Raw genomic sequence first — 26067 nt, forward strand, 5'->3', positions numbered from 1 at the left:
CCTGCCCACACAGCCCACACAGCCCAGACAGGCAGGCAACAAACCACATTGCTAGAAACCCTCCTTTTTTTCCCTCACATGACAACTCCTTAACTTTTACATTTCTATATTCCTATGTTTTATTACCCTGATTTGTATTTATTGTGCAATGCCTCATTATGATGGTAATTTAATCAGAAAGGCACGGGCACATACAGTATGCGTCGGTGGACAGATGAATGCATCAAATGCACATGTATAAATCCAATCATGGGAGCAAGTCAATCTATCCACCAGCCGGCCCGGACAAGCCCTGTGCCTTTCTGGTTGAGCTGAGGACTTCACAGGCCTGTTTGAGGCTTTCAGATCACACACAGTGTGTCCCTTTTTTTGTGTTGTACTGCTATCAATGTGCACATTGCCTAGTGTTTAACACCAGAGACTTTCTGGCTTTACGGGTTTCAGGCTTTGGCTGATAAAGTACTGCTGGAAGTGGGCTTTGAGTGCTAGGTCTGCCTGGCCCTTGAAGAGAGGGAGGGATATAAAATGAGATGTTAACAGCAAGACAGACCGTTGGACAGATCCAGATGTATTGTCTCATACACAGAGTGCAGAGCAACACTACCACTACCAACCCTTCTCTCACCATGACACTAACCCTTACTGACCTACTTGGCAAACTCCTTTGCGGTAAACTCCCTGCTGTAATGCTGATGGGTGTACATGCCCTGGGGGGGGAGAGCAGTAGCCAATGCAACTATGCTACAGCCAATACTAGCTAACCTGTAGCAACCATCCCATATCTATCTTGACTTGAGTAGCCTAGAGAAGCTAGCTAAGCTAATTGAGGCCACATGATGCGCTTCCCCCCCCCAACCCCATTCAGATAAAACAACAGGCTACCTGTTGGTAGTTCGTTGTAGCCGACTACTTCACATTTGGCTAGCTTTTACTTCCGTAATTTTATTCCATCTTGCATTGCATTAGTGAAAGGCATAAACGAGCTACATACGTGAAGGCTACCGGATGGCTACCGGTCTTTTTATGGGTCGCACCATGAACTACATTGAAAAGTTTGTTTTTATGAAATAGTCATTAGACATGTCATGGTATATCCTTGTATGTAACAATGTCACATCACATGGATATTTTAATTTAATTTAGACAGCTTTTTTTCAGTGTTAAAATAGGCCTATAATAATGTTTTGCTTGCTGAAATGAATACCCATATTCAAGTGTTTGATTACTAACATCCGTTGGGGTATTTTCGTAACCGCGTAAGTAACCGTGCACATCCCAAGTACAGACATTCACATGTGGCCGGCTGCACAACGTCTTAACGATGCATTGGACCGGCATTTTGACTCTGGAGGCATATTTCCTGGAAATATGTATCCCGACATACTCACATGCTTTTCATCTTGTGGAATTGGTTAGTGTGTGTGTCTGGGGTTTGGCTGTAGCGCTGTGTATGTGTGAGTATTTTCTGTGTTTTGACACTGTGTGTACTGTGTGGTGTCTTTGACACGGTGTGTGAGCCCAGATGCAGGGGCTTGTGTTTGTCAGGAGGGTGCCAGCCCTCAGCAAGCTGTGGCCCTCTCTTACTCTGCTATAACCAGCCCTCCAGAATGAATTGTTTTTGTCAGGGTGCTTGTGTGTGTGTGTGTGTGTGTGTGTGTGTGTTTCGTGTTGTTTGCTGTTGAGCTTGTCAGGGAAAACTTGTTGTGTGACACTGAGTAAATACTTCATACTGTAAGCTATACTTTGTTTGTCATTGTGCGTTTGGGTACAGAATTTGAATTGGCAAATCAGGTCGTTGGTCTCAGTATGCTCTATTTTTTTCTCATTTTGTCTTGACAGTTTTATGATGGTGCAGTTCTTGGTGATTTTGCAGTGATGTTTGAACAGAGCTGTCTGCTACTATATTGAACGGCTGCCATTGAGGGAACCAGTCCAAAGCTCCAGCCTCCAGGCTATGCTAGTGCGCTAATGCTCAACACTCTCCAGTCAAGAGAACAGTAGCGGTCCCTATTCGTCTCGACTACTCATGTGTATTTATGATACATTTTATCAGTGTTGTAACGGTAGACCGTAGATGAGGAATGGGTACTTCTGAAGTACTCGTCTCTGGCATAACGGAGTTGTGCAGCTGTGAGTTGTGCAGCTGTGAGTTGTGCAGCTGAGGAATGCACTCTAGGTCCTCACTGCTCTACCATTATGTGAAGTGGCACCCAGGAGAAACATGATATATTTATATATGTAAATAAAAGCCAGGAAACATTCTTTGAGAATGAACAGCCCTCCACCTCCCACCTCTCCTGCTGACACAGACAGCTGTTTGAAAAGAGAAAGTGGATCTAACTTTATTTATAGTTCACGGGATGTCAATGAAATCAGAAGCCTTATAGAACCCAACAATTAGACATTGTGTTTGTGTGTGCCTCTGTGTGTGACTCATTCCAGGCCTCCAGCTCAAAGCTTGTTTGTGTCATGTAGGCTAATTCTGGTTTGTAAAGGCATATTACACAGGTTGCTGCACATGTTCACGTCTGTGTGATGATCGTGTACTATCTAACCTCGGCATTGAAGTGAATAAGAATCTGGCTTAAAGAAGTGGGACATTTTTTTTTCCCCGGCTGCCAATTGGTCGTCGTGTCATTTACTGCAGGCGAAATCCAAAAGGGGGGCAGATGTAGTCCCTGCCAGTCCCTCAGAATGGAGGCAGTGCCAACGGGACATCAAACCAAACTCTGCCAGGCTCTGATCCCCCAGCCCCATAAAAAGCACCTCACTACTGTACCTCCCCACCCCTGTCTACCCCCCCCTCCTCTCCCTCCAGCTTAATTCTGCCCAATTACAGCAGCGCCTGTCCTCTCAGATGGTTAGGTAAAGAGGTACCAACACGACTACACTGTATTTCTAGGCGGAGTGCAGGTACTTCTGTGTTGGGGAAGTATGTGGTCCAGTAGTAGCGATGTCGGGACCTTGGATGTGGCGCAGGGCTTGTTCTCATGTCTTCCCCCACCTCCATGTTGAGCCTCTGCTTCTCTACTAGTTGAGGTTTCTCTAACAAAATGAGTCCACGTTTCTGTGTTTTTGCTGTTCTTTCAAGTTCCTTGCTCTGCCACGTTTGCCCTGGGGTTGAGGCGAGTTCTAGGTCTATGCAGGAGACAAGTGGTCGAAGAAGGCACTTCTTCAGACAGGAAGTGAGTTACTGTGTCCACTCCAGTCCTTTTTCGAGATCTGCGTTTTACTTGAATCTGTAGAGTATCTATGAATCTTTAAAAAAAAAATTATGACATCTCCATCTTTTAGTAGCAAGGCATCTTCTAGCGGTGGTGTGACTGGTTGTATTGTCATCCTCCATAGAGGCTGCTAGAAGCCTGCAATCCAATGTCTATGAACAGTTCATCCGTACAAAGACTGTCGTCGTCACCGTGTGTTCATTGGCTGGTCCGGGCCGCCCAGGTCCCTCGTCAGGCCCTTCGCTATTGGCCGCAAGTCGTGACGCTGTCACCGTAATGCTCAGTGGCTCAGAAGGAATGGACGGAGAGTGGTTTTCACTGGAGCAGGCTAGGATGAGTGGAGAGAGACAGAGCGGGAGAGAATGAGAGAAGTTGCCCCAGGGAAGTGAAGGAATAGAAAAATAGTGTTTAAAGATGGGATGGGGGGGATATGGGGGTGGCAGGCAGGAGCCCTCTGAGTCTAATTGGTTTGTTATTTTGTTTGCTATCTCTATGAGGGGCACAGCTGCTTGTTTAATTTACCCCCCCCCTTCATCCTCCACTGGCCCTTTTCACTCCCCCCCCACCCACCCACCCACCCACCCACCCATATCTTGCTGCTAGTAGGACATCCCATGTGATGTCTCTCTCTGTGTGTGTGTTGCTTTTCATAGCCTGTACATTAAACCCAGAGACACACAGCCCATACAGTAGAATCTCTCTCGGGGCGTGATGGGGTGATGGAGATCTAGTGGTGAGGCTGCAGCAGGGTAGCGGTGGAGGCAGAGAGGTTGTCTCAGTGTGGAGAGATGCACTAGCTGGATCTTCATGGCCAAGCTTCTCCCTGTCCTGGCCGGGCGACGCTGTTACATGTACAAGTTTGCTGTTTCGACATGAGCTCTCCGCTCTCTGCTTTGATGGAGACTATGGAGGTGATGATGGGGATGGAGGAGATGGCGGTGGAGACCTCCAAGGAAGAGGACGACTCCAGCGCTCCACCTTGGGACACTCCTACTCTCAGCCCAGGGCCATGCACAGAGTCAGGCCAGGTAAGACACAGTAACCACGGACTGTGTGTTGGATGGCCAAGGGCTGTAGTAACATTTCCTTCTATCCAAGTGGATGTTAAAGGTCTGGATACAAGGAGTTGACATGAATGCAACTGGCAAGCCATTCGTAGCGTGCGTGCATTTGTTAAATACACTGAGAGACAGTGGTTTTGGTGTAGCTGTTGTGGTCTGTGAGACCACTGTTTTTAGAAGTGATTTCAAAATGGCCGGAGGGTGTTTTTGGAGGGAGAAATCTGCTCTGTGATGACAATGCTGGAATCTTATGGTCCTTTTATATGACGTTCAAAATGAGCTGCATCTCACGATGTGATAGGAGGGTTAGAGGACAAGTGTTTAGTTTAAATAGAAGTGATTTTCCCTAGAGAACTCCTATTTAACCCTACTGGACTCTCTTTCTGGCAGTCTGAACTCCAACGTTGTTCCTGGCTGTTCCACCTATTTCCTCCATGTTAGTGTAGAACATTGCTTCTGCCCACCTCCCCTGCCTCTCTGTCTTGACATGTAATCGGCAGCTTTGTTTGCTTTGCGTTGCTTGTCATGGCTGTGGTTGGAGCTGGATGTGAACGGCTTCTAGGAATGCCCCCTGTGCGCTGCTATATTTACACACAGAGACACCGCTCGTTTCCCAGGAGTCTGTGTGCTTATGCTCAGTCTCTGAGCAAAAGGTGTTGTATTTCACTTAATTTATACGTGGAGAAAGATTCTCACCGATGACATGTTAGAGACACACACACACACACACACACACACTGAATGGTTGGCAACATTAATATTTCTACACTTTGGTTTGACAATCGATCGCTTCCAGATTTGTCTCTATCCGTTCTTTATAATAGAACAAACGGCGTCCTGAGTGGCAATGTTTGAAAGGGAAGTGGGGACACCTACTCAGTTGCACAACTGAATGCATTCAACCTGAAATGTCTTCCACATTTAACCCAACCCTTCTGAATCAGAGAGGCTTCCTTAATCGACGTCCATGTCATCGGCGCCCGGGGAGCAGGTGTTGTTAGGGTGGGTTTAACTGCCTTGCTCAAGGTGAGAACGGCAGATTTATTTCACCTTGCCCGATCGGGGATTCGAACCAGCAACGTTTAGGTTATTGGCCCGTCGCTCTTAACTGCTAGGCTGCCTAGCGTGTGTTAGATTGTGTAGATGTCTTATTGCTGAATAGGTTTGGCCAGTTCTACCCAGTTTCTCAGCACTCAGAATATTAGTGTTTTTATGCACCTCTCTCTCTTTGTTTCTCTCTCTGTCTGTCTGTTTCTCTGTCGGTCCCTCCCTCCGAATCCCTCGGTCTGTTCAGATTTCACAGGAGTTCTCGTTACCATTGGGATGTCAGGTTTGCTCACGCCCCTCTATCCTGTGTCCTCTCCTTTCAGTGGCTACCCTGTCCCCTCCCCTCCCATCTCCTCTCCACTCTCTTTCTGAATGTGTATCAGCGTGTGGGAGAGAACATGTCAAATTGGATGTTTCAATGGCTATTCAGCTGACTTTTCACTGTATAACCCCTGACAGGTGTGTGTGTGTGTAGGGGGGTGGGCACAGGGAAACCCCAGGCTGGCAAGGGCCCAAACTTCCCCTTCTAAATCTCCAAACTCTCTATCTTAAGCCAGCGCTGGTTGGTACGGGCCAACCAATGGAAAACCCTTAATGGAGTGTTTCTCTAGATCACTTCATCAAAATGAAATTTTCATTCTCTATTTGGAATCATTCCATTCATGGAAGTCCTCTCACTCTCTATGTTTTGAGGAATCCATTGCCACTCCATGGTGAGAGCATGAAACAAAGGATTTCTTCAACATCCTTTAGTGTTAATGAGGGCTCTCTTACACACATACACACACTCTCTCCCTCCTCTTTCCTCTCCTCTCTCCCTTTCCCCTACTCTCTCACACACATAGTTGAGAGCTGCATCAATTCCCTTGCCTCTCCTCCTCCTCCACCCGCTTCCTCACTCATTACTGTGGCAGGTTTGGGTTTTGTAGGTCAGGTACTGAACCTGGTGTGTTTTCTGTGGACACACTGCTCTTCCTGGTTCAGTGGGCAGGTGGAGACTAGAGGATCTCAGTGCTCTGGCTATGGGCTGTGGTGGTAGAGTCAAGGTGCTGATGCTCAACACCACCTGGAAACTACACAATGGGGTCAGGTTGACTCCTATAACAGAAGCACAGCAGGGAACTGTTGAAATGGCACTGAAATATGTTCCAGTGTTGAATGGTGCAGTTCAAGCCAGCCATGTGACCTGAACATTCAATCAGATGTGGATGTTTGTTTTCCACCTAAATGCAAATGTGCAGTTGCATAACAACCGCCAATGTCTTGACCCTGTGTCCTCTTCACCCCAAAGGTCATACAGCAGCGCCACACTGTGATTTACAGCCCCCCCATTGGTCCATTATAAGGATTATTCTCTGGAGGCCAGGCTGACTAGACTAACGGCTATTTACGACCGTAAGGTTGTGTTATCAGTCAGGATTGTATCAGGAATGTTATCCGTTAGGTGGGTCAGTTTTACTGTTTCAGATAAGAACCTGGACATTTTGACTGTGTGTCGTCAAACCCTCCCTTGGACTGCTTGAATTGGCAGAAAGTAATGATATGGGAGGATTCATTACTAAAAGGATGGACGCACAGCTTGGAATTCAGCCTGTAGGAACGGAGGAGCGACAGAGGTGTAGTTTCTATTGTGTACACATCACCAACAAACTAACATGGTCCAACCACACCAAAACAGTTGTGAGGAGGGCATGACAAAACCTTCTCCCCCTCAGGAGACAGAAAAGATTTGGCATGGGTCCTCAGATACTCAAAAGTTTCCACAGCTGCACCATGGCAACTGCCCGGCCTCCGACCGCAAGGCACTACAGAGGGTAGTGCGTACGGCCCAGTACCATTGCTGGGGCCAAGCTTCCTGACATCCAGGACCTCTATACCAGGAAAGGCCAAAAAATTGTCAGACTCCAGCCGCCCCAGTCATAGACTGTTCTCTCTGCTACTGCATGGCAAGCGGTACTGGAGCACCAAGTCTAGGTCCATGAGGCTTCTACCCCCAAGCCATAAGACTCCTGAACATCTAATCAAATGGCTAACCAGACTATTTGCATTGTCCCCCCCTGTTACTCTCTGTTATTATCTATGCATAGTCACTTTAATAACTCTACCTACATGTAGATATTACCTCGACTAACCGGTGCCCCGGGACTTTGATTCTGTACCGGTACCCCCTGTATATAGCCTCGTTATTTTATTGCTGCTCTTTAATTAGTTGTTACTTTTTATTTTATTGACATTTTTTTGTTGATATTTTTCTTAACTGCATTGTTGATTTAAGGGCTAATAAGTAAGCATTTCCACTGTAAGGTGTGTAACACCTGTTGTATTCGGGGCATGTGACAAATACAAATTGATTTTATATGCCTCACTTGGTTCTCTCTGACTTCATTCAAATCTGAGCTCCTTTGAAGTTGAACACAGTGTGATAACCATGGTGGGTTGTCTGTAAGTGGCTTGAGATAGGGACATCAAATACAATTCTAATGTATTGAACCCACAACAGCAACATTTAACTAAATGTAGTTTGTCTCTGGACACTGCAGTAGGAGCTGGCCTGATTACAGTGGGATATTAACTGTGGATGCTGCATCTTTCTGACTGGGATAAAGCTTGGCCTTCTATTGTTCTGCCTCCTCCTGCCTGTCCTGTGCTGTTTTTAAATACTAGGACCATGTGACAGAGACCCCCCACACTGTGCAGTCCCCTATCTCAGATGGATGGTAAATGCATCCTATATGAATTCCCTTTTTCTTCCTTCCGTGCTATTTTTAGCTGCCTCCTGTTTTCAAATTGGAGTCCTCTGCTGAGGAAATCAAATCGGCCTCCATCTGCTGTCGTTGGGGAATGAGGGAAAGAGCATCTAGACAGACCAGAGACTGTCCGTCCAGTCTCCCCGTTGGTTTCTATTGGGCAGCCCTCCCTGGCAGCTCAGTTATCAGGCTACACTGTGGGCATGTGTTGGTACAGTGTTATAAAGGCTCTTATCTGTGTTGTTTTTAGTAGCTCTCGCCAGTCACAAATGACCTTTATTATCTGTTGTTGCCAGAAAACACAGACGTCAGCGCCTCGCCTCGCGTACCCCAGTTGGCAGTCACTCCATTCGCTGTTTTCTTTTTCCATTTCCTGTCTTTCTCTCTCTCGTTCTGTAACTCTTTGTTTGCTCATCCTCCCCTCCCTGGTTGACTTTTGAACGGAAATGAGCACAGCTTTTAAGCTGTCTATGGAAATGAGCCTAGAGTAGAAAATTCCGTCCTGACTTGCCAGATATATAACTTTTCCTGTCACTAATACATTTGACTCTAGTAGCAACATGCTCATATGCTACAGTATTTAACACTGACTCCTCTCTCTTTCTCCCCCCCCCTCCTCCCAGGATGACAACTGGGGCGAGACCACCACGGCCGTCACGGGGACGTCGGAACACAGCCTGTCCCAAGAGGACATTGTCCGGATCACCAAGGACCTGGAGGACAGCGTGGGCCTGGACTGCCGGCGCTACTTTAGCCTGACCCTGGCTGTGGTTCTGGGCCTGCTGGTCTTCCTCACTCCCCTGGCCTTCCTGGCTCTCCCCCACCTCCTCTGGCCTGACAAGCTCCTGGTGTGCGGCACGGCCTGCGAGGGCCTCTTTATTTCCGTGGCGTTTAAATTGTTGATACTGCTGTTGGCCGTTTGGGCGCTGTTCTTCCGGGCTCCGCGTGCCGGCCTTCCCCGGGTGTTTGTGTTCAGAGCGCTGCTGGCCGTGCTGGTGCTGCTGTTCGTCGTGTCCTACTGGCTGTTCTACGGCGTGAGGATACTGGACTCACAGGTACAGCAGGCAGAGAGCGAGACTCACACTCACAATCAGTGTTGGAACGCGTCTAATTACTGGTCACCACATCTGCCTCTTCAAGTGTTCCGTTTGTACGCCATTGCTTTCATCTGTGTCAATCTCTTGTCATGACTGTGTGTGTACCACAGGAGGTTGGTGGCTTAATTGGGGAGGACGGGCTCGTGGAAATGGCTGGAGCGGAATAAGTGGATTGTTATATAACACAAGGTTTCTATGTGTCTGATGCCATTCCATTCGCTCCGTTCCAGCCATTATTATGAGCCGTCCTCCCCTCAGCAGCCTCCACTGGTGTGTACCTATGTAGTGTGTTGACACTAGCACATGCTGGGTTGTCTTGTTGTTCCCAGGATGAGAACTACCAGGGCATTGTGCAGTACGCTGTGTCTCTAGTGGACGCTCTGCTCTTCATCCACTACCTGGCCATCGTCCTGCTGGAGCTCAGGCAGCTGCAGCCCGCCTTCTCTGTCTGCGTCACGCGCTCCACCGACGGAGAGACACGCCACTACAACCTGGGCCAGCTCAGGTGAGACGCGGAGGGAGATTGAGAGGGGGCAGGGGAAGGGAGAAACGGAAAGGGGGAGGATGCGAGAGGAGAAAAGTCCTTGAAAGTAAGACGGGACAATTCAGTGGGTAAAGCAGGCTGAGGAGAAAGAAAGAGAGCAGAGAAAAGCCAGCAAGTAAGAAGTGCGAGTAAGAATATCGTGTGTGTGAGTAATAAAAGTTTAAGCCAGAGAGAACAGCTCAGACTAGGAGAACCTGGTCTGTAATGACTTTGTCCTTTTGATGTGCCGTCTGACTGTACCAGGAAGACGTTTTACCTCATGACGAGTTGCTGAAAGATATAGTAAGACTGTCGAAAGGCATCATAATTGTATACATGGTCATTTCACAGTCCATGGCGTGCTCTCTCTCTCTCTCTCTCTCTCTCTCTCTCTCCCTCTCTCTCTCTCTCATATCCCCTTTTGTGAGGGCCTCAAACATATGCTGGTATTACGCTGGGGCCCTCTGGTTCACCTTTGTCTACCTCAGTACAGTGGCAGATGATGGACATGTAAAGTGCTTTAGCCTCTGCTTCACTAGTGTTGTTAGAGGCTGCCCTGGGGCTGTTGTCGCTCATAAAGCGCCTTGCTATTTTCCTCAGCTGGCCAACGCAGCAGCACTCTCTCTGTCTGTATGCGCTTGTAAAGAAACAGCTAATTAGTGCTCCCTACAGGCCACACTGAGCATCTGGTCAGAGAAGATTCATACCATACACACTCATAATACACACACACACACAGATTCTCAGGTTCAAGGGGAGACTGGGTGTGTTTCCAGACATTTTCCCAGGCCTGTCCTCCATTCCCAGGCAACCGGGGAGGACATTCCTCTGTGCAGGCAGGCTGTCTGTGTATGTGTCTGGCAGGCAGACTGTCTGGTCTGGAGGCCTGTTCTTCTGTCTGGCTCTGACCTGGCCATTCTTTGATGCCAATCTCAGGCCTGAGGAAGTGCTCAAGATCCTAACACCAACATTACCAGAGATTCACCTCGGCAAGAATCCTTCTATTCTCCTCATTCTGTCCCTTATCTCCAGTGTGGCCTAACATAACAAGTCGCTACTTATGGTAGAGAAGAGCCACAGGCAACAGAGGCACAGTGAGGCTCATATCTAGGCCAGTGTTTGGGCTTTATTTGTTTGTCTCCTCTCTCTACTGTAGTTTAATAATTGATCAAAGTACTGAGCACCGGAGAGCCTGACTGCTCAAAGTGCTGCCTTCATCACAATGGGTGTATGTAGTTTTGTTAAAACTTTAGGAGGTTGGTTTAGTAGTTTGTACTTGTTTTGTGCTAATGCACAATTGTGTGTGTCTGACGAAAAGTCTTCATACAGTATGTATAGATTAATGTGGCGTACAAAGTGGTTTGGGTTTTCCTGTGTGTCAACCCAGGAGTATTATAGCTTTAAGTGTATTTAAAACTTGACAAAGTTGTTTTTCAGTGTGCCTTTGTTTTGGAGATGTCAGAATGTGTCTGTCTGTGTACCATACCAGCGGTCTGTCTGTGTACCATACCAGTGTTGTGTCTCTGTCTGTCTGTGTACCATACCAGTGGTGTCTGTGTACCATACCAGCGGTGTGTCTGTGTACCATACCAGCGGTGTGTCTCTGTCTGTCTGTGTACCATACCAGTGGTGTGTCTGTGTACCATACCAGTGGTGTGTCTGTGTACCATACCAGCGGTGTTGTCTGTCTGTCTGTGTACCATACCAGCAATATGTTTTTACATCCAGGTATTTGACATCGTAGTTGTGGGTTTGTGAACCTACCTGCCTCCTCCATATGTTCACATTCACTAACACTCTTCATCCTGCTGTGGTCGTTTTCTCTGTATCAGTCTTATGGGATATCCAGCAGCACTCTGAGATGAATCCCAGGCTGTAATCCCTCTATACGGGACACATAGCTGCTGCTAACCTCTACAATACACCCTGCAGTGGTAAAGCTGGTTTATAACATACAGTGGGGCAAAAAAGTATTTAGTCAGCCACCAATTGTGCAAGTTCTCCCACTTAAAAAGATGAGAGAGGCCTGTAATTTTCATCATAGGTACACTTCAACTATGACAGACAAAGAAATCAGCCAAGACCTCAGAAAAGAAATTGTAGACCTCCACAAGTCTGGTTCATCCTTGGTAGCAATTTCCAAATGCCTGAAGGTACCACGTTCATCTGTACAAACAATAGTACGCAAGTATAAACACAATGGGACCACGCTGCTGTCATACCGCTCAGGAAGGAGAAGCATTCTGTCTCCTAGAGATGAACGTACTTTGGTGCAAAGAGTACAAATCAATCCCAGAACAACAGCAAAGAATCTTGTGAGGATGCTGGAGGAAACATATCTATATCTACAGTAAAATGAGTCCTATAACCTGAAAGGCCACTCAGCAAGGAAGAAGCCACTGCTCCAAAACCGCCATAAAAACGCCAGACTACGGTTTGCAACTGCAGATGGGGACAAAGATCGTGCTTTTTGTAGAAATGTCCTCTGGTCTGATGAAACAAAAAATAGAACTGTTTGGCCATAATGACTATTGTTATGTTTGGAGGAAAAAGGGGGATGCTTTCAAGTCGAAGAACAGCATCCCAAATGTGAAGCACGGGGGTGGCAGCGTCATGTTGTGGGGGTGCTTTGCTGCAGGAGGGACTGGTGCACTTCACAAAATAGATGGCATCATGAGGCAGGGAAATTATGTGGATATATTGAAGCAACAGCTCAAGACATCAGTCAGGACGTTAAAGCTTGGTTGCAAATGGGTCTTCCAAATGGACAATTACCCCAAGCATACTTCCAAAGTTGTGGCAAAATGGCTTAAGGACAACAAATTCAAGGTATTGGAGTGGCCATCCACAAAGCCCTGACCTTAATCCTATAGAAAATGTGTGGGCAGAACTGAAAAAGTGTGTGTGAGCACGGAGGCCTACAAACCTGACTCTGTCAGGAGGAATGGGCCAAAATTCACCCAACTTATTGTGGGAAGCTTGTGGAAGGCTACCCAAACCGTTTGACCCAAGTTAAACAATTGAAAGGCAATGCTACCAAATACCAATTGAGAATATGTAAACTTCTGACCCATATATATATATATATATATGGGTATAGTTTATATATCAATTATATTTATATATATATATATATATTACATACATACTGCACTGCGATGAGGGAGTGTGTATATATCCATAATGTCCTGTCACTTAGCCTGACATTTCCCCTGCGTCAGCACTAGGTGTGTAAAGTGGAATACCTCCCCCTCCATGCCACTGCTGTTAGGACGTCCCATGTGATGACTATTTCTTTCTGTCTCCTCACTCTCTTTCTCCTACTTATTCTTCCATGTGGAACGGTACACAGCAGTAGACCTTTTTCATGGTGTAGTATCAATAGGGGAATAAGGAGGAGGAGAGGTTAGTAGAGAGGACTGTGTCTGTCTACAGAGGGGGACAGTAGCCTCAGTGTGCTTCCTGGTTTCCCCGGGGGGGAATAGGAAGCACGTGGTACTCCCTCCCTCCCTGACTCAGTCTGCAACAGTTAAGTTAGCGCTTCTTAACAAATGACACGAGACCCGGGGAGGAGTAGAGGGGAAGGGAGGGGAGAAGGGGAAGAGAGGGGTGGAGAGAAAGATGTAAAGGGAGAGAGAGCCCTTTGAATTGAATAGCTTTGAGACAGGATTCAGTGTTAAATAAGAGGAGGGGGGGTAGTGTTTCTAGAGCGAGGGAACTGTAGACTAGTCAGTTGAGCCGTGAGGAATGACCCTGTACTGCTGTAGGCCTGTGAAAAGCTGCTCGCATCTGCTGCTGCTCTCAGTAGGCCGAATGCAGTTACAACGCAGAGGAACTGGGGTTCTGACTGTGTCTCAGCAGTGTACTAACAGGGCTTGATTGGATCAGTAGGCTACAATAAGCTACAGCAGAAAATTATCCCTGGCATTTCTAGATCAAAACCCTAACGGTCAACCTGGACCTGTGTAAAGGCACGTAAACAAAATGGATATTGGGTAGCTGGCTAATCAGCACTGATCGTCAAGTGATCAATGTACATGTCTGCATTGCCAATGACTTAGAGATGAGTTCAGGCCATACTCAGTTGCTACGTAATGAATTGCTGAAGCACAAGAATATAACCCATCTAAAAAAGTCTCAACTGGTGAAATATTGCTGTCTTTGAGAGGTAAGACATGGCATGTTGTGCCGGGACATGACGTCCATGCTGCAGCAGCAATAGGAAGTAGTCTCTCTCTCTCCCAGCAGCGCTGTGAGGTTCTGTTCTGTGTTTATTTGCAGAGCCTAGGCAGCAGGGATATGGCCCTGTGTTCAGGGGGGAGGGTAATGATAACATGATGGTTCAAAGTAACAGTCTTTCTCTCTCACATACACACACACACACACGTGTGTATATATATATATATATATATCTCAAGGGAAAAAAGTAACATCCCTTTTTCAGGACCCTGTCTTTCAAAGATAATTTGTAAAAATCCAAGTAACTTCACAGATCTTCATTGTAAAGGGTTTAAACACGGTTTCCATGCTTGTTCAATGAACCATAAACAATTAATGAACATGCACCTGTGGAATGGTCATTAAGACACTAACAGCTTACAGACAATTAAGTTATGAATCACAGTTATGTAAACTTAGGACACTAAAGAGGCATTTCTACTGACTGAAAAACACCAAAAGAAAGATGCCCAGGTTCCCTGCTCATCTGTGTGAACGTGCCTTAGGCATGTAGCAAGGAGGCATGAGGACTGCAGATGTGGCCAGGGCAATAAATTGCAATGTCTGTACTGTGAGACACCTAAGACAGCGCTACAGGGAGACAGGACGGACAGCTGATCGTCCTCACAGTGGCAGACCACGTGTAACAACACCTGCACAGGATCTGTACATCCGACCATCACACCTGCAGGACAGGTACAGGATGGCAACAACAACTGCCGAGTTACACCAGGAACGCACAATCCCTCCATCAGTGCTCAAACTGTCTGCAATAGGCTGAGAGAGGCTGGACTGAGGGCTTGTAGGCCTGTTGTAAGGCAGGTCCTCACCAAACATCACCGGCAACAACATCACCTATGGGCACAAACCCACTATCGCTGGACAAGACAGGACTGGCAAAACGTGCTCTTCACTGACTAGGCACGGTTTTGTCTCACCAGGGGTGATGGTTGGATTTGCGTTTATCGTCGAATGAATGAGCGTTACACCGAGGCCTGTACTCTGGAGCAGGATCGATTTGGAGGTGGAGGGTCCGTCATGGTCTGGGGGGGGTGTGTCACAGCATCATCAGACTGAGCTCGTTGTCATTGCAGGCAATCTCAACGCTGTGCGTTACAGGGAAGACATCCTCCTCCCTCATGTGGTACCCTTCCTGCAGGCTCATCCTGACATGACCCTCCAGCATGACAATGCCACCAGCCATACTGCTCGTTCTGTGTGTGATTTCCTGCAAGACAGGAATGTCCATGTTCTGCCATGGCCAGCGAGGAGCTCGGATCTCAATCCAATTGCGCACGTCTGGGACCTGTTGGATCGGAGGGTGAGGGCTAGGGCCATTCCCCCCCAGAAATGTCCGGGAACTTGCAGGTGCCTTGGTGGAAGAGGGGGGTAACATCTCACAGCAAATCTGGTGCAGTCCATGAGGAGGAGATGCACTGCAGTACTTAATGCAGCTGGTGTCCACACCAGATACTGACTGTTACTTTTGATTTTGATCCCCCCTTTGTTCAGGGACACATTATTCCATTTCTGTTAGTCACATGTCTGTGGAACTTGTTCAGTTTATGTCTCAGTTGTTGAATCTTGTTATATTTATACACATTTTTACACATGTTAAGTTTGCTGAAAATAAACGCAGTTGACAGTGAGAGGACGTTTCTTTTTTTCTGTGTGTGTGTGTGTCACCCCCATCTTCTCCCCTCAGTGTCAGACTTTGCAGTGTCTGGTTTTCCTGTTTTTATCGATTGTGTAAATATATATTTTTCACTGTTTATTTAACGGTTTATGTTATTGATATTTTTTTATAGTCGTGGATTTTATTAGCTGATTATTAGCTTAATTATTTTTTTAAAAACTTCTATTTCCAGGTTCCAAGTAAATCTCAAATTCTCCTTATTCTTTGTCTGTGTGTGTGCGCAGTATTCAGCGGGCAGCATTGGCCATCATAGAGAACTACTACAGAGACTTCTCTGTCCACAACCCGGCTCTGCTCACCGCCTCGAAGTCCCGTGCCGCTAAGCACCTGGCCGGCCTTAAGGTCTATAATGTGGATGGTGAGTTCCCCACAACCCCCGCTACCGGTAAGTGCATGGAGACTCCTTGGGTTTATCTATACATGTTCTCTTATCTGTCCTTTGGGCTTGATGTTTGACTCTCTCCTCTCCTCGGTTGCTCTCTAACACCCAGAGGCCTTTAAAGCCAAACTGAAAGCTTACCTTTTGGACAGTAAGTTCAGTTGTTCTATAGAATAACTCTCTCACTAAAACCCTGCATCTCTGAGCACTGGCTGGACTCACTGACGAACCCGCCTCTCTCTCACTGGAGCTGCACACCAAACCAATCCCCTTGCACACCACTTTAATCGGCATGCCTCATTGGTTTAGAGACACCGCTGTGAAATGATTTAACTCATTTGTGTAGGCCACACCCAAAGCATGTGATGTCACTTTCGACGTTGACCTAGTGACTACTTATCGCTGCATCTATTTACTAATGTTATACATTTTCACTTTTAGCTGAACATCTGCTTTGACTGTTTCTGATATGGAATAATAATTTTTTGAATTTGTAAAGTCAGCTCTGGGCAAGAGTGAAATCTAATAGGGTATCTGGAGAGAGGGAAACTAAATAAATGTGTTTGTTTGAACATGTTTAGTTTTGAAGTGAAGATGCATCATGACTACTTCATGAGTACTCACAAGAAATCTCCTGTGTTCCCCAAAAGTGTACCCCACCTCCACCCCCCACCCCCTTGTTCTCTCGCTCATTTTTTTTCTCTCTCTCTCTGGCTCTCTTCCTCTCTCTGGTTCTTGCTCTCTTCCTCTCTGGCTCTTGCTCTCTTCCTCTCTCTGGCTCTTGCTCTCTTCCTCCCTCTGGCTCTTGCTCTCTTCCTCCCTCTTGCTCTCTTCCTCCCTCTATTCTATCTCTGCCCTCCTCCTCTCCATATCCCTCCCTCTACCCTCCAGTAGTGCTCAGAGATGAGACAGCCAGCAGTGTTAAATCAATAGCTATACTGCCCACTCTGTCACTCTCCTCTCGTTCTCCTCATTGAGGAGCTGGTCTCTGGGGAGTGTCATCACAGTAACTGCAGCAGGGACAGTAACATGGGGAAGTCTGGGAGAGAGACTGTCCTCCCTCCATTATCCATGACCAAGGTCCATCACCTAACCACTAAGCATGGTAGAGGCTGTTAGAACACACACTTCAGATGAGTTGGCAGGAGACATGGCTTTGCTGAAATGAGTCATGATACTCATAGACAGCCACCCTTAATTCCCAATGTTTAGCTTTTCAGTACTATATTTTATACTGAAATGCACATGTACAGACCCACAGGGCTCTCGCCTTTATATCAAGCAAACTGTGTTATTTTGATCACCAGGTATTTCTTCTTCATGGTATTAACCCCCCAACAAAAAAATCTCTCTTTCGGGTTGGTAAGTTGACAGGTTCATGACCTGACTGGCTGTGCAAACATGGCTGCCGTTTCTCAGACTGGAGAAATAGGGCATGGATATATAATGGAATTCTCCCGTCCCGAACCCCCAGCCTACCCTACATTAATACTGCAGCAGCTCCAGCCCTCTCTTAGCCCCTATTAACATGAGCCGTTGCTCTCTTGCATATTAACACTCTCATAATGACATGCGCCTGACATTCAACTTTTGAAGTTGTCCTGGGAAGTTTATTAAGACGGACACTCAGCACCGCCCAAAGACACAGAGAGGCAGAGTAGCAGAGAACCCGGAATAACTGAATGTTAAACAGTGGATGCGTGGGTGTGGTGGTTTGAACATGCTTTTTCAACTATACAGATTTTTGTTGATGACTACAGTGTTCCGTCCTTTATGATTTTAGGTTTTACTACTATTCAAAGATGCAAAGAAGTGTTTTTTTAATATATTTTTTTTAGAAGTGTCTATATGTCTGTCTGAGTATAGGGCATGTTTGTTAGTGTGGAGATATCTTGACACTCTGACTTTGCAAGATTCTGTATCAATAAAAATAATGAACACCTGTATTAAGCTAACATCTCTCTGTTGTCTGCCTCCCTAGGTCCTGGGAACAACGCAGCGACCGGATTGGCCCACTCCCAGTCTCGGGCTATGATTGCCGCTGCCGCCCGCCGCCGAGACACCAATCACAACGAGCTGTACTACGAGGAGGCGGAGCACGAGAGACGCGTCCGTAAACGCAAGGCCCGGTGAGAGACAGGTTTGGGGGGATTTTCGGCTGTTTGATAAATGAATAGAAGGACATATGGGGATTGTTTTTGTACTTATTTTGTAGTAAAGGAGCCGTTTGGATACGGATACTAAAGTACGTCGTCTCTCTTTGGTTTGATATTAGATTACATTTACATTTGAATCACTAAACAGACACTCTTATCCAGAGCAACTTGTAATTCGTGCATTCATCTTAAGATAGCTGGTGGAGAGACAGTTGTAGTAAGAACGTTTACCCTAAATAAAGTACCAGTAAAAAGGTTGGACACACCTACTCATTCAATGGGTTTTTCTTTATTTGTACTCTTTTCTACATTGTATAGCAGTGAAGACATCTAAACTATGAAATAACACACATGGAATAATGTAGTAACCAAAGAAGTGTTAAACAAATCAACATTTATTCTAGATTCTTCAAAGTAGCAACCTATGCCTTGATGACAGCTTTGCACACTCTTGGCATTCTCTCAACCAGCTTCAGCTGGAATGCTTTTCGAACAGTCTTGAAGAAGTTCCCACATATGCTGAGCACTTGTTGGCTGATTTTCCTTCACTCTGCGGTCCAACTCATCCCAAACCATCTCAATTAGGTTGAGGTCAGGTGATTGTGGAGTCCAGGTCATCTGATGCAGCACTCTATCACTCTCCTTCTTGATCAAATAGTCCTTACACAGCCTGGAGGTGTGTTGGGTCATTGTCCTGTTGAAAACAAATTATAGTCCCACTAAGCGCTAACCAGATGGGATTGCATATCGCTGCAGAATGCTGTGGTAGCCATGCTGATTAAGTGTGCCTTGAATTCTAAATAAATCACAGAGAGTGTCACCAGCAAAGCACCATCACAACACCACCTCCATGCTTTACGGTCGGAACCACACATGCGGAGTTCACCTACACTGCGTTTCACAAAGACACAGCGGTTTGAACCAAAAATCTCAAATTTTGACTCATCAGACCAAAGGACAGATTTCCACCGGTCTAATGTCTATTGCTCGTGTTTCTTGACCCAAGCAAGTCTCCTCTTCTTATTGGTGTCCTTTAGTAGTGGTCTCTTTGCAGCAATTTGACCACGAAGGCCTGTTCACGCAGTCTCCTCTGAACAGTGGATGTTGAGAAGCATCTGTTCCTTGAACTCTGTGAAGCATTTATTTGGGCTGCAATTTCTGAGGCTTGTAACTCTATAATGAACTTATCCTCTGCAGCAGAGGTAACTCTGGGTCTTCCTTTCCTGTGGCGGTCCTCATGAGAGCCAGTTTTATTGTAGCGCTTGATGGTTTTTGCGACTGCACTTGAAGAAACTTTCAAAGTTCTTGACATTTTCCGGATTGACTGACCTTCATGTCTTAAAGTAATGATGGACTGTCATTTCACTTTGTTTGAGCTGTTCTTGCCATAATATGGACTCTGTCTTTTACCAAATAGGGCTGTCTTCTATATACCACCCCTACCTTGTCACAACACAACTGATTGGATCAAACACATTAAGAAGGAAATAAATTCCACAAATTAACTTTAAACAAGGCACACCTGTTAATTGAAATGCATTCCAGGTGACTACCTCATGAAGCCGGTTGAGAGAATGCCAAGAGTAGAGAATGCCAAGAGTGTGCAAAGCTGTCAATAAGGCAAAGGGTTGCTACTTTGAAGAATCTAAAATATATTTGGATTTGTTTAACACTTTTTTTGGTTACTACATGATTCCATATGTGTTATTTCATAGTTTTGATGTCTTTACTATTATTCTACAATGTGGAAAATAGTCTAAATAAATAAAAACCCTTGAATGAGTAGGTGTGTCCAAACTTTAGACTGGTAATGCAGATATCAGCTAATTCAGTGCTGGTAGGAAAAGACAAGTGCAAGGTATTTTTTTGATTTCTATATTATTTTTTATTTATTACTCCTATGCCATGTAAATCCTTTTTAGATGCTTCCAAAGCTGCGGTAGTAGAAGTAAACACTCCATCATGTGCTGAACAACCACATTGTGCTGAACAACCACATTGTGCCCTCCTAGACTGGTGGTGGCGGTAGAGGAGGCCTTCACACACATCAAGCGTATGCAGGAGGAGGAGCAGAAGAAAGCCCCCGGGGACGTGATGGACCCGCGCGAGGCCGCCCAGGCCATCTTCCCCTCCATGGCCCGCTCCCTGCAAAAGTACCTCCGCACCACCAGGCAGCAGCACTGCCACAGCATGGAAAGCATCCAGCAGCACCTGGCCTTCTGCATCACCAACAACATGACGCCCAAGGTGACCAAGTGTTCTCATCAGTGGAGGCTGGTGGGAGGAGAAATCGGAGGACGAGCGGATTGTAGTGGCTCGAATGGAATCGTTTGGTATTCCATTCCAGCCATTACAATGAGCCCATCCACCAACTTAAGGTAACATCACCCACTGGTTTTGACCAATTCCTTTGAGTGGCACCTTAATTGTACAGTAGTAACAAATAATGATGTTATCAGGAAAGTGCTAACTCCTCTCCTCATAGGCCTTCCTGGAGAGTTACCTGAACCCCGGGCCCACCCTGCAGTATGGCCGCGAACGCTGGCTGGCCCGGCAGTGGACTCTGGTCAGCGAGGCGTCGGTCACCAGCGGCCTCAAGGAGGGCGCCATCTTCCTCCTCAAGTGCATAGACTTCAGCCTGGTGGTGACTACCAAAAGGATCCCCTACATCCAGCTTTCAGAGGAGTTCATCGACCCCAAGTCGCACAAGTTCGTCCTGCGGCTACAGTCAGAGACCTCTGTGTAGAACTGGACAACTGTTTTTACCACAACTTTTTTGTTTGTTTTCAAAATGGTTTTATTTTAGGTTTGCGGTTTTATTTGAGGATTTTTTTATATATTATATATGAATATATGTTACACACACGTTGGAAAATATTGTCCTTTTTATCTATGGTTTACTTGGTTTGAGTTAATATAAAAAAATATATACACCGGTGTTGAATTTGTCTTGCATGCACACACACAGGAGATTGAACTGAACTCTGTGGAGATGGATCTATAGATGAACAATGTGTGCAGCACACAACTGCAGATGTGTCAATGTCTATGAACACCGTTGTTCCACCTCTGAAAGACTGATGCAGAGCTCAAGACGAGGAATTGTTTTAATTCCATGGCTCAAGACGGGGACATCTCACCGAGGAGTCAAATGACACTACTGTTGCTATGGACATTGCTTCATTCCCCCTCAGCTAAACCACTACAGATGGTGAACTGCCACTATTTAACTTCTGGACAAAATGTGTCTTTTAACACAAACCGTCTCAGGCCTGTCTGCTGTTCTGAAACTATAGCTACTTAATTTACTTTTTTTTTTGCGTTACATGCACATGTTCTCTACATCTGTATATTGATTATGTATAAACACATTGTGATATAATGTTGATTAAGTCTGTGTACTGGGTCAATCTCCATCCCATTTCCTTATATCCCGATCTGTGGATGTACAGAGTAAGACATGAATATCAGTAGCCTTCGTTGTTAAACAAAACCCTTGTTTTAGCTGTTATAGGTGATTGTTAAATAGATATTCAAATTCAATGCCAATTTATATGATTAACCCCAAGGCCGAAGGCCTTAAATCTCCAAGGGATCTTACAAAAATATTTTTAGGCCTCCAAGTGTGTACTGTAGTACGGCTTATGCATACAGCAGCACTTTTCCAGGTTCAATGTCGCAATACAACAGCATGTTATACTGCAGTACATCTCGTCCACAAGCCAGCTCTCTCTCTCTCTGTAACAGAAGGTTATTCTGTACTATGTTATGTTATAAGTACTGCTGTCAACATGGGGGCTCAGAATGGTCCATCCATATCCCAAATGAACAGATACCAATATACACTCATGGCTGGTTTGTAAAGCAGAGCTCTTCAAATGTTTAAAACCCATAGTCGCCCATATTAGGAATCCCATAGGATCCTGATTGCTGATGTAACTCAATATTTCCAGCTTCTGTAATGGATTTTGGAGATGTGCTGCTGTCTCGTTCCACTTTTCAATTTTAAATGGGACGTTCACACTTCCCAGCTTAGGCATATTTTGATAATGAGTCCATTTAGGACCTTATATTTGCTGAAACTTGACAGCTACTTTTTTTTTATAAAGCAACACGTTCATGCCCCGCATATATCTCTTCTCAGGGTTCAGGCTTTCACATCTATCACACTTACTTTGCCTGATAGAGCACTCTGGGAGAGAAGATACACAGATACAACTAATGTATGACACTGATTTGGACCACAGCCTCAATCTGCCTGTGTACCTTGTACACGGTACGCAGAACTCTATTGTGCAGCTATTACCATTTAAGGTCTAAGCGGTTAATTAAGCTAATCGCCTCTTGAGATGGTGAGTACGGTACTAGGGGGTGAAGAGGAGCCTCCCTTGTAACTCACCCGTCTGGTTAGTCTTCTATTACAATGTCATCAAGCGAGATATCATGTTGAGCCGTGAATCTGGGGACCTGATAGCTTTGAGGATGAACATAAACATCCCCAATGACATCAGAATCCTATATTCTCCCCTAGTGAATGTGGGTGGCAGATTGAGATCCATCCAGGATGAGTTGCTTCAGAGGTGATCAGGATCCTATCTATGTAAAAACCTCATAAATCCCCATGTAGAATGGACTTCTGGCTTGTAGAGGTCCTCCACGGTATTACAGCTCTGCGTGTCATTCCTTAAAAAAAAAAAACTGCCCGTCAGCGCCACCTGGCAGACAAACCAGAAAGTGTCAGACTTTGGTCTGGCAAGGGGTTACTGTTGATGGGTGGCGACACATTTTCACACGTTCACAAACAAACGCATGATGCCCGTGTCCAGTTATAGACAAACCATTTTTAACGATTAGCATGTGGCTCATAAAAGCCACTTGGAAATGCAACTCTCTTTGTTTTCTCGTCATGAAAACAAACATATTTTTATACTTATAGCACGGAGTCTTTTGTACCCATAATTGATGGACTTTGTATGAACCCCAACTCCTGTGACTGTGCCTCTTGTCTTTACACTGTATGTATTTATGTAGCTAAGCGTGTGCATATGCCATTCCCTTATCACATGCTCAGCCTTCCCTGTATTGACTGCAGGTTGACGTTTATTGGGATTAGTCTTGCCCTGGAGGCAGAACTGAGCGATTTCCACTAGATGTGCCAGCAGAAAAGTCCAAATTTGCTGTATGGCAAAAATTCATGAAAACCAAAATTTGCTTTTTGTTCTTAATTAAAGGTTAGTGTTCGCGGTGTCGTTACGAGCAGGACTTTGTGGCTGTGCCAGGTTGTGACCGCTCTGTAGAGCTGCCTCCAGTACACGAGTCTTCCCAATAAATGCTAACCTGCGTATTGACCTCTGTCATGTTTTGCTGGCCTTGTCACAGATCTGTTTGTGCTGTTACTGCCAGGTTCTGCTAACCTGGCAGTAACTGATCTGCGACCAGGCTAAAGGTTAGCCAGGTTGCACCCATACTGTAGAACTCTGCTTGTTACTGACCTGACATCGCATTGTAACCAATGTGTCAATTTCACTATACAACAGGCATTTGTGTAAAATAAACATTTGTATGAACATTCGTTAACTGGCTCTAAGAAAGACATTTTCAAGCATTCCATTGAAATGATATTTTTTGAGGACCATACAACTGTATCCTAAGCATGTCTGTGGTCCTGTGGTGCTTATAGGTAACACATTGAGTGCCATTGGTACTAAGAAATCATTTGTATTGACTGTCACCCAGGCATAGAAAGTGAAATGACCATGACTTGTTGCCTCTTCTGTGAAGGCTCAATGAGGAGCTGTCAGTGTGTGTAATTGTCTAGACTAGAGTTCCACTACTTTATAAATTAATACAGTGCAGCCAGACTAACCATAAGTACCACAGCGTGTTGTTATGACCTATTAACATGTCAAAACCCAATTTTAAACATTCTGCTCTGTCATCGCCCATTAACAGTTTGATCCTGCTATATGAGCCAAATGTCAGCTTTTTGGGTTATTTTGGGGCTGGCTGGTTGTTGTCATGGTGCCCATAGTAATTGGCTTGCTGTCAGGCTCTCAGTGGGGCGCCACACAGCCTTGTGGGTAAATGAATGTGTGCAGCGGCGACGCACGCAACCTCATCCCCCGAAAACTAGCTGCGGGCCCACCTGTCACTACTCATCTATCACCGGTTTAATCCTCGTTTCTCCTACGCTCTCCAGAAGAGCCACAGAAATACATTGTTAGAGTGGGGAGAGGAAATGAGAAGCATTTGCATCTAAATGGAATGTTTTTTTTCCTCATACTTTCCCTCGTTTGGTTTTGTAATGACTTGGTGATGTGTGCTGGCCTGGCTGTGTGCAGACCGACTGAAGCAGAGGGGAGAGATCAGTGGTATTTTGTTCTCACAGCCTGCTCTGAGTCGGGCCTTTTGGGCTTTGGGCTCTGCTGAACAAGATCAGTTCTGGGTAGGGCAGATCTATAGTACTACCCTGTGCTCACAGAGTCTGACAAAGCTCTCCTGACCAAGGAGCTTGACTCTGAAACACATCAGGAATACGAATACGTGTTTTTGGAGCCGAAAGGTCCAATGCATCTGTTGTTATCACAATATCAAATCATTTCTGGGTAACAATTAAGTACCTTACTTTGATTGTTTTCAATTGAAATGGTCTGAAAGAAACAAAAATAGCTTCTTAGCAAAGGGCAATTTCTCAAGCAAGAATTTAGCTGGGACTGTCTGGGAGTAGTCTGAGAGGGGAGGGGAAAACGGAAAATGAGCTGTTATTGGCAGAGGTTGGAAACTCTTTCTTATTGGTCTCTTAAATGAGAATTTAGCTTTTTCACAACCAAATCTGTTTTTTTAATGTAAATTCCATGTTATCGAAGGGTCCAGACACTTTTTTCCGATTTCACTTGTTTTTGAGAAACGTACACCAGGCAGCGATTCACTTCCTCATTGTGCTATGGGGGTTCTGAAAAAACATGAACAAATATTTGGGTGTTTTTGGAGCATTTGTTGCTGGGTTTTTTTAGAGGCCCCACACTGCACAACGAAGATGAGGAAGTGAATCGTTGCTTGGGGTATGTTTCTGAAAAAACTAGTGAAATCACCCAAAACATTCTGAAACATTATAATTACATGAATTGAGATTTGGTTGTTAAAGGCCAACTTCTTCTTTAACTATATAATTTACTGCATCCCACCAAAACAGGCTGAAATGATGCTATTTTAGCGCTTACACTAAAATAGCATCATTTTCACAATTTCATGGTATTATTCCAATGTCAACATGTGGAAATATATAATAAACCAGGAAATCACATTTTTTTTAATGCACTGGGCTTTTAAATGTGCACTAATAGTGGCAGGTGCATGTACAGTGCCTTCGGAAAGTATTCAGACCCCTTGACTTTTTCCACATCTTGTTACATTACAGCCTTATTCTAAAATTGATTAAATTGTGAGAAAGCAAGAACAGGTTTAGACATTTTTGCTAATTTCTAAAAAAAAAAAAAAAAACTTGTCACATTTACATAAGTATTCAAACCCTTTACTCGGTACTTGGTTGAAGCACCTTTGGCAGCAATTACAGCCTCAAGTCTTTTTGGGTATGACGCTACAAGCTTGGCACGCCTGTATTTGTGGAGTTTTTCCCATTCTCTGCAGATCCTCTCAAGCTCTGTCAGGTTGGATGGGGAGCGTTGCTGCACAGCTATTTTCAGGTTTCTCTAGAGATGTTTGATCGGGTTCAAGTCCGGGCTCTGACTGGGCCACTCAAGGACATTCAGAGACTTGTCCCGAAACCACTCCTGCGTTGCCTTGGCTGTGTGCTTAGGGTCACTGTCCTGTTGGAAGGTGAACCTTTTCCCCAAATCTGAGGTCCTGAGCGCTCTGGAGCAGGTTTTCATCAAGATTCTCTCTGTACTTTGCTCCGTTCA

At 45.4% G+C, this 26067-nt stretch overlaps 1 protein-coding gene across 4 annotated transcripts in view; it reads left to right on the top strand.

Annotated features, from left to right (window-relative positions):
- Positions 1-23720, top strand: part of LOC112266426 (vang-like protein 1) — a 42752-nt gene extending 19032 nt beyond the window's left edge. For 3 of the 4 annotated variants that reach the window (XM_024443883.2, XM_024443885.2, XM_024443884.2), the window contains exons 4-9: positions 8703-9134; positions 9506-9681; positions 15838-15998; positions 17974-18121; positions 20161-20395; positions 20634-23720. In XM_024443883.2, the coding sequence (XP_024299651.1) occupies positions 8703-9134; positions 9506-9681; positions 15838-15998; positions 17974-18121; positions 20161-20395; positions 20634-20894 (1413 nt within the window). In that variant the 3' untranslated portion in view covers positions 20895-23720. The remainder of the gene's footprint in view (positions 1-8702; positions 9135-9505; positions 9682-15837; positions 15999-17973; positions 18122-20160; positions 20396-20633) is intronic. The other variant, XM_024443886.2, reaches the window with a different exon arrangement.
- The last annotated feature ends 2347 nt before the right edge of the window (positions 23721-26067 follow it).

This window comes from Oncorhynchus tshawytscha, linkage group LG14, assembly GCF_018296145.1.
Source record: "Oncorhynchus tshawytscha isolate Ot180627B linkage group LG14, Otsh_v2.0, whole genome shotgun sequence".
Lineage (NCBI taxonomy): Eukaryota > Metazoa > Chordata > Actinopteri > Salmoniformes > Salmonidae > Oncorhynchus > Oncorhynchus tshawytscha.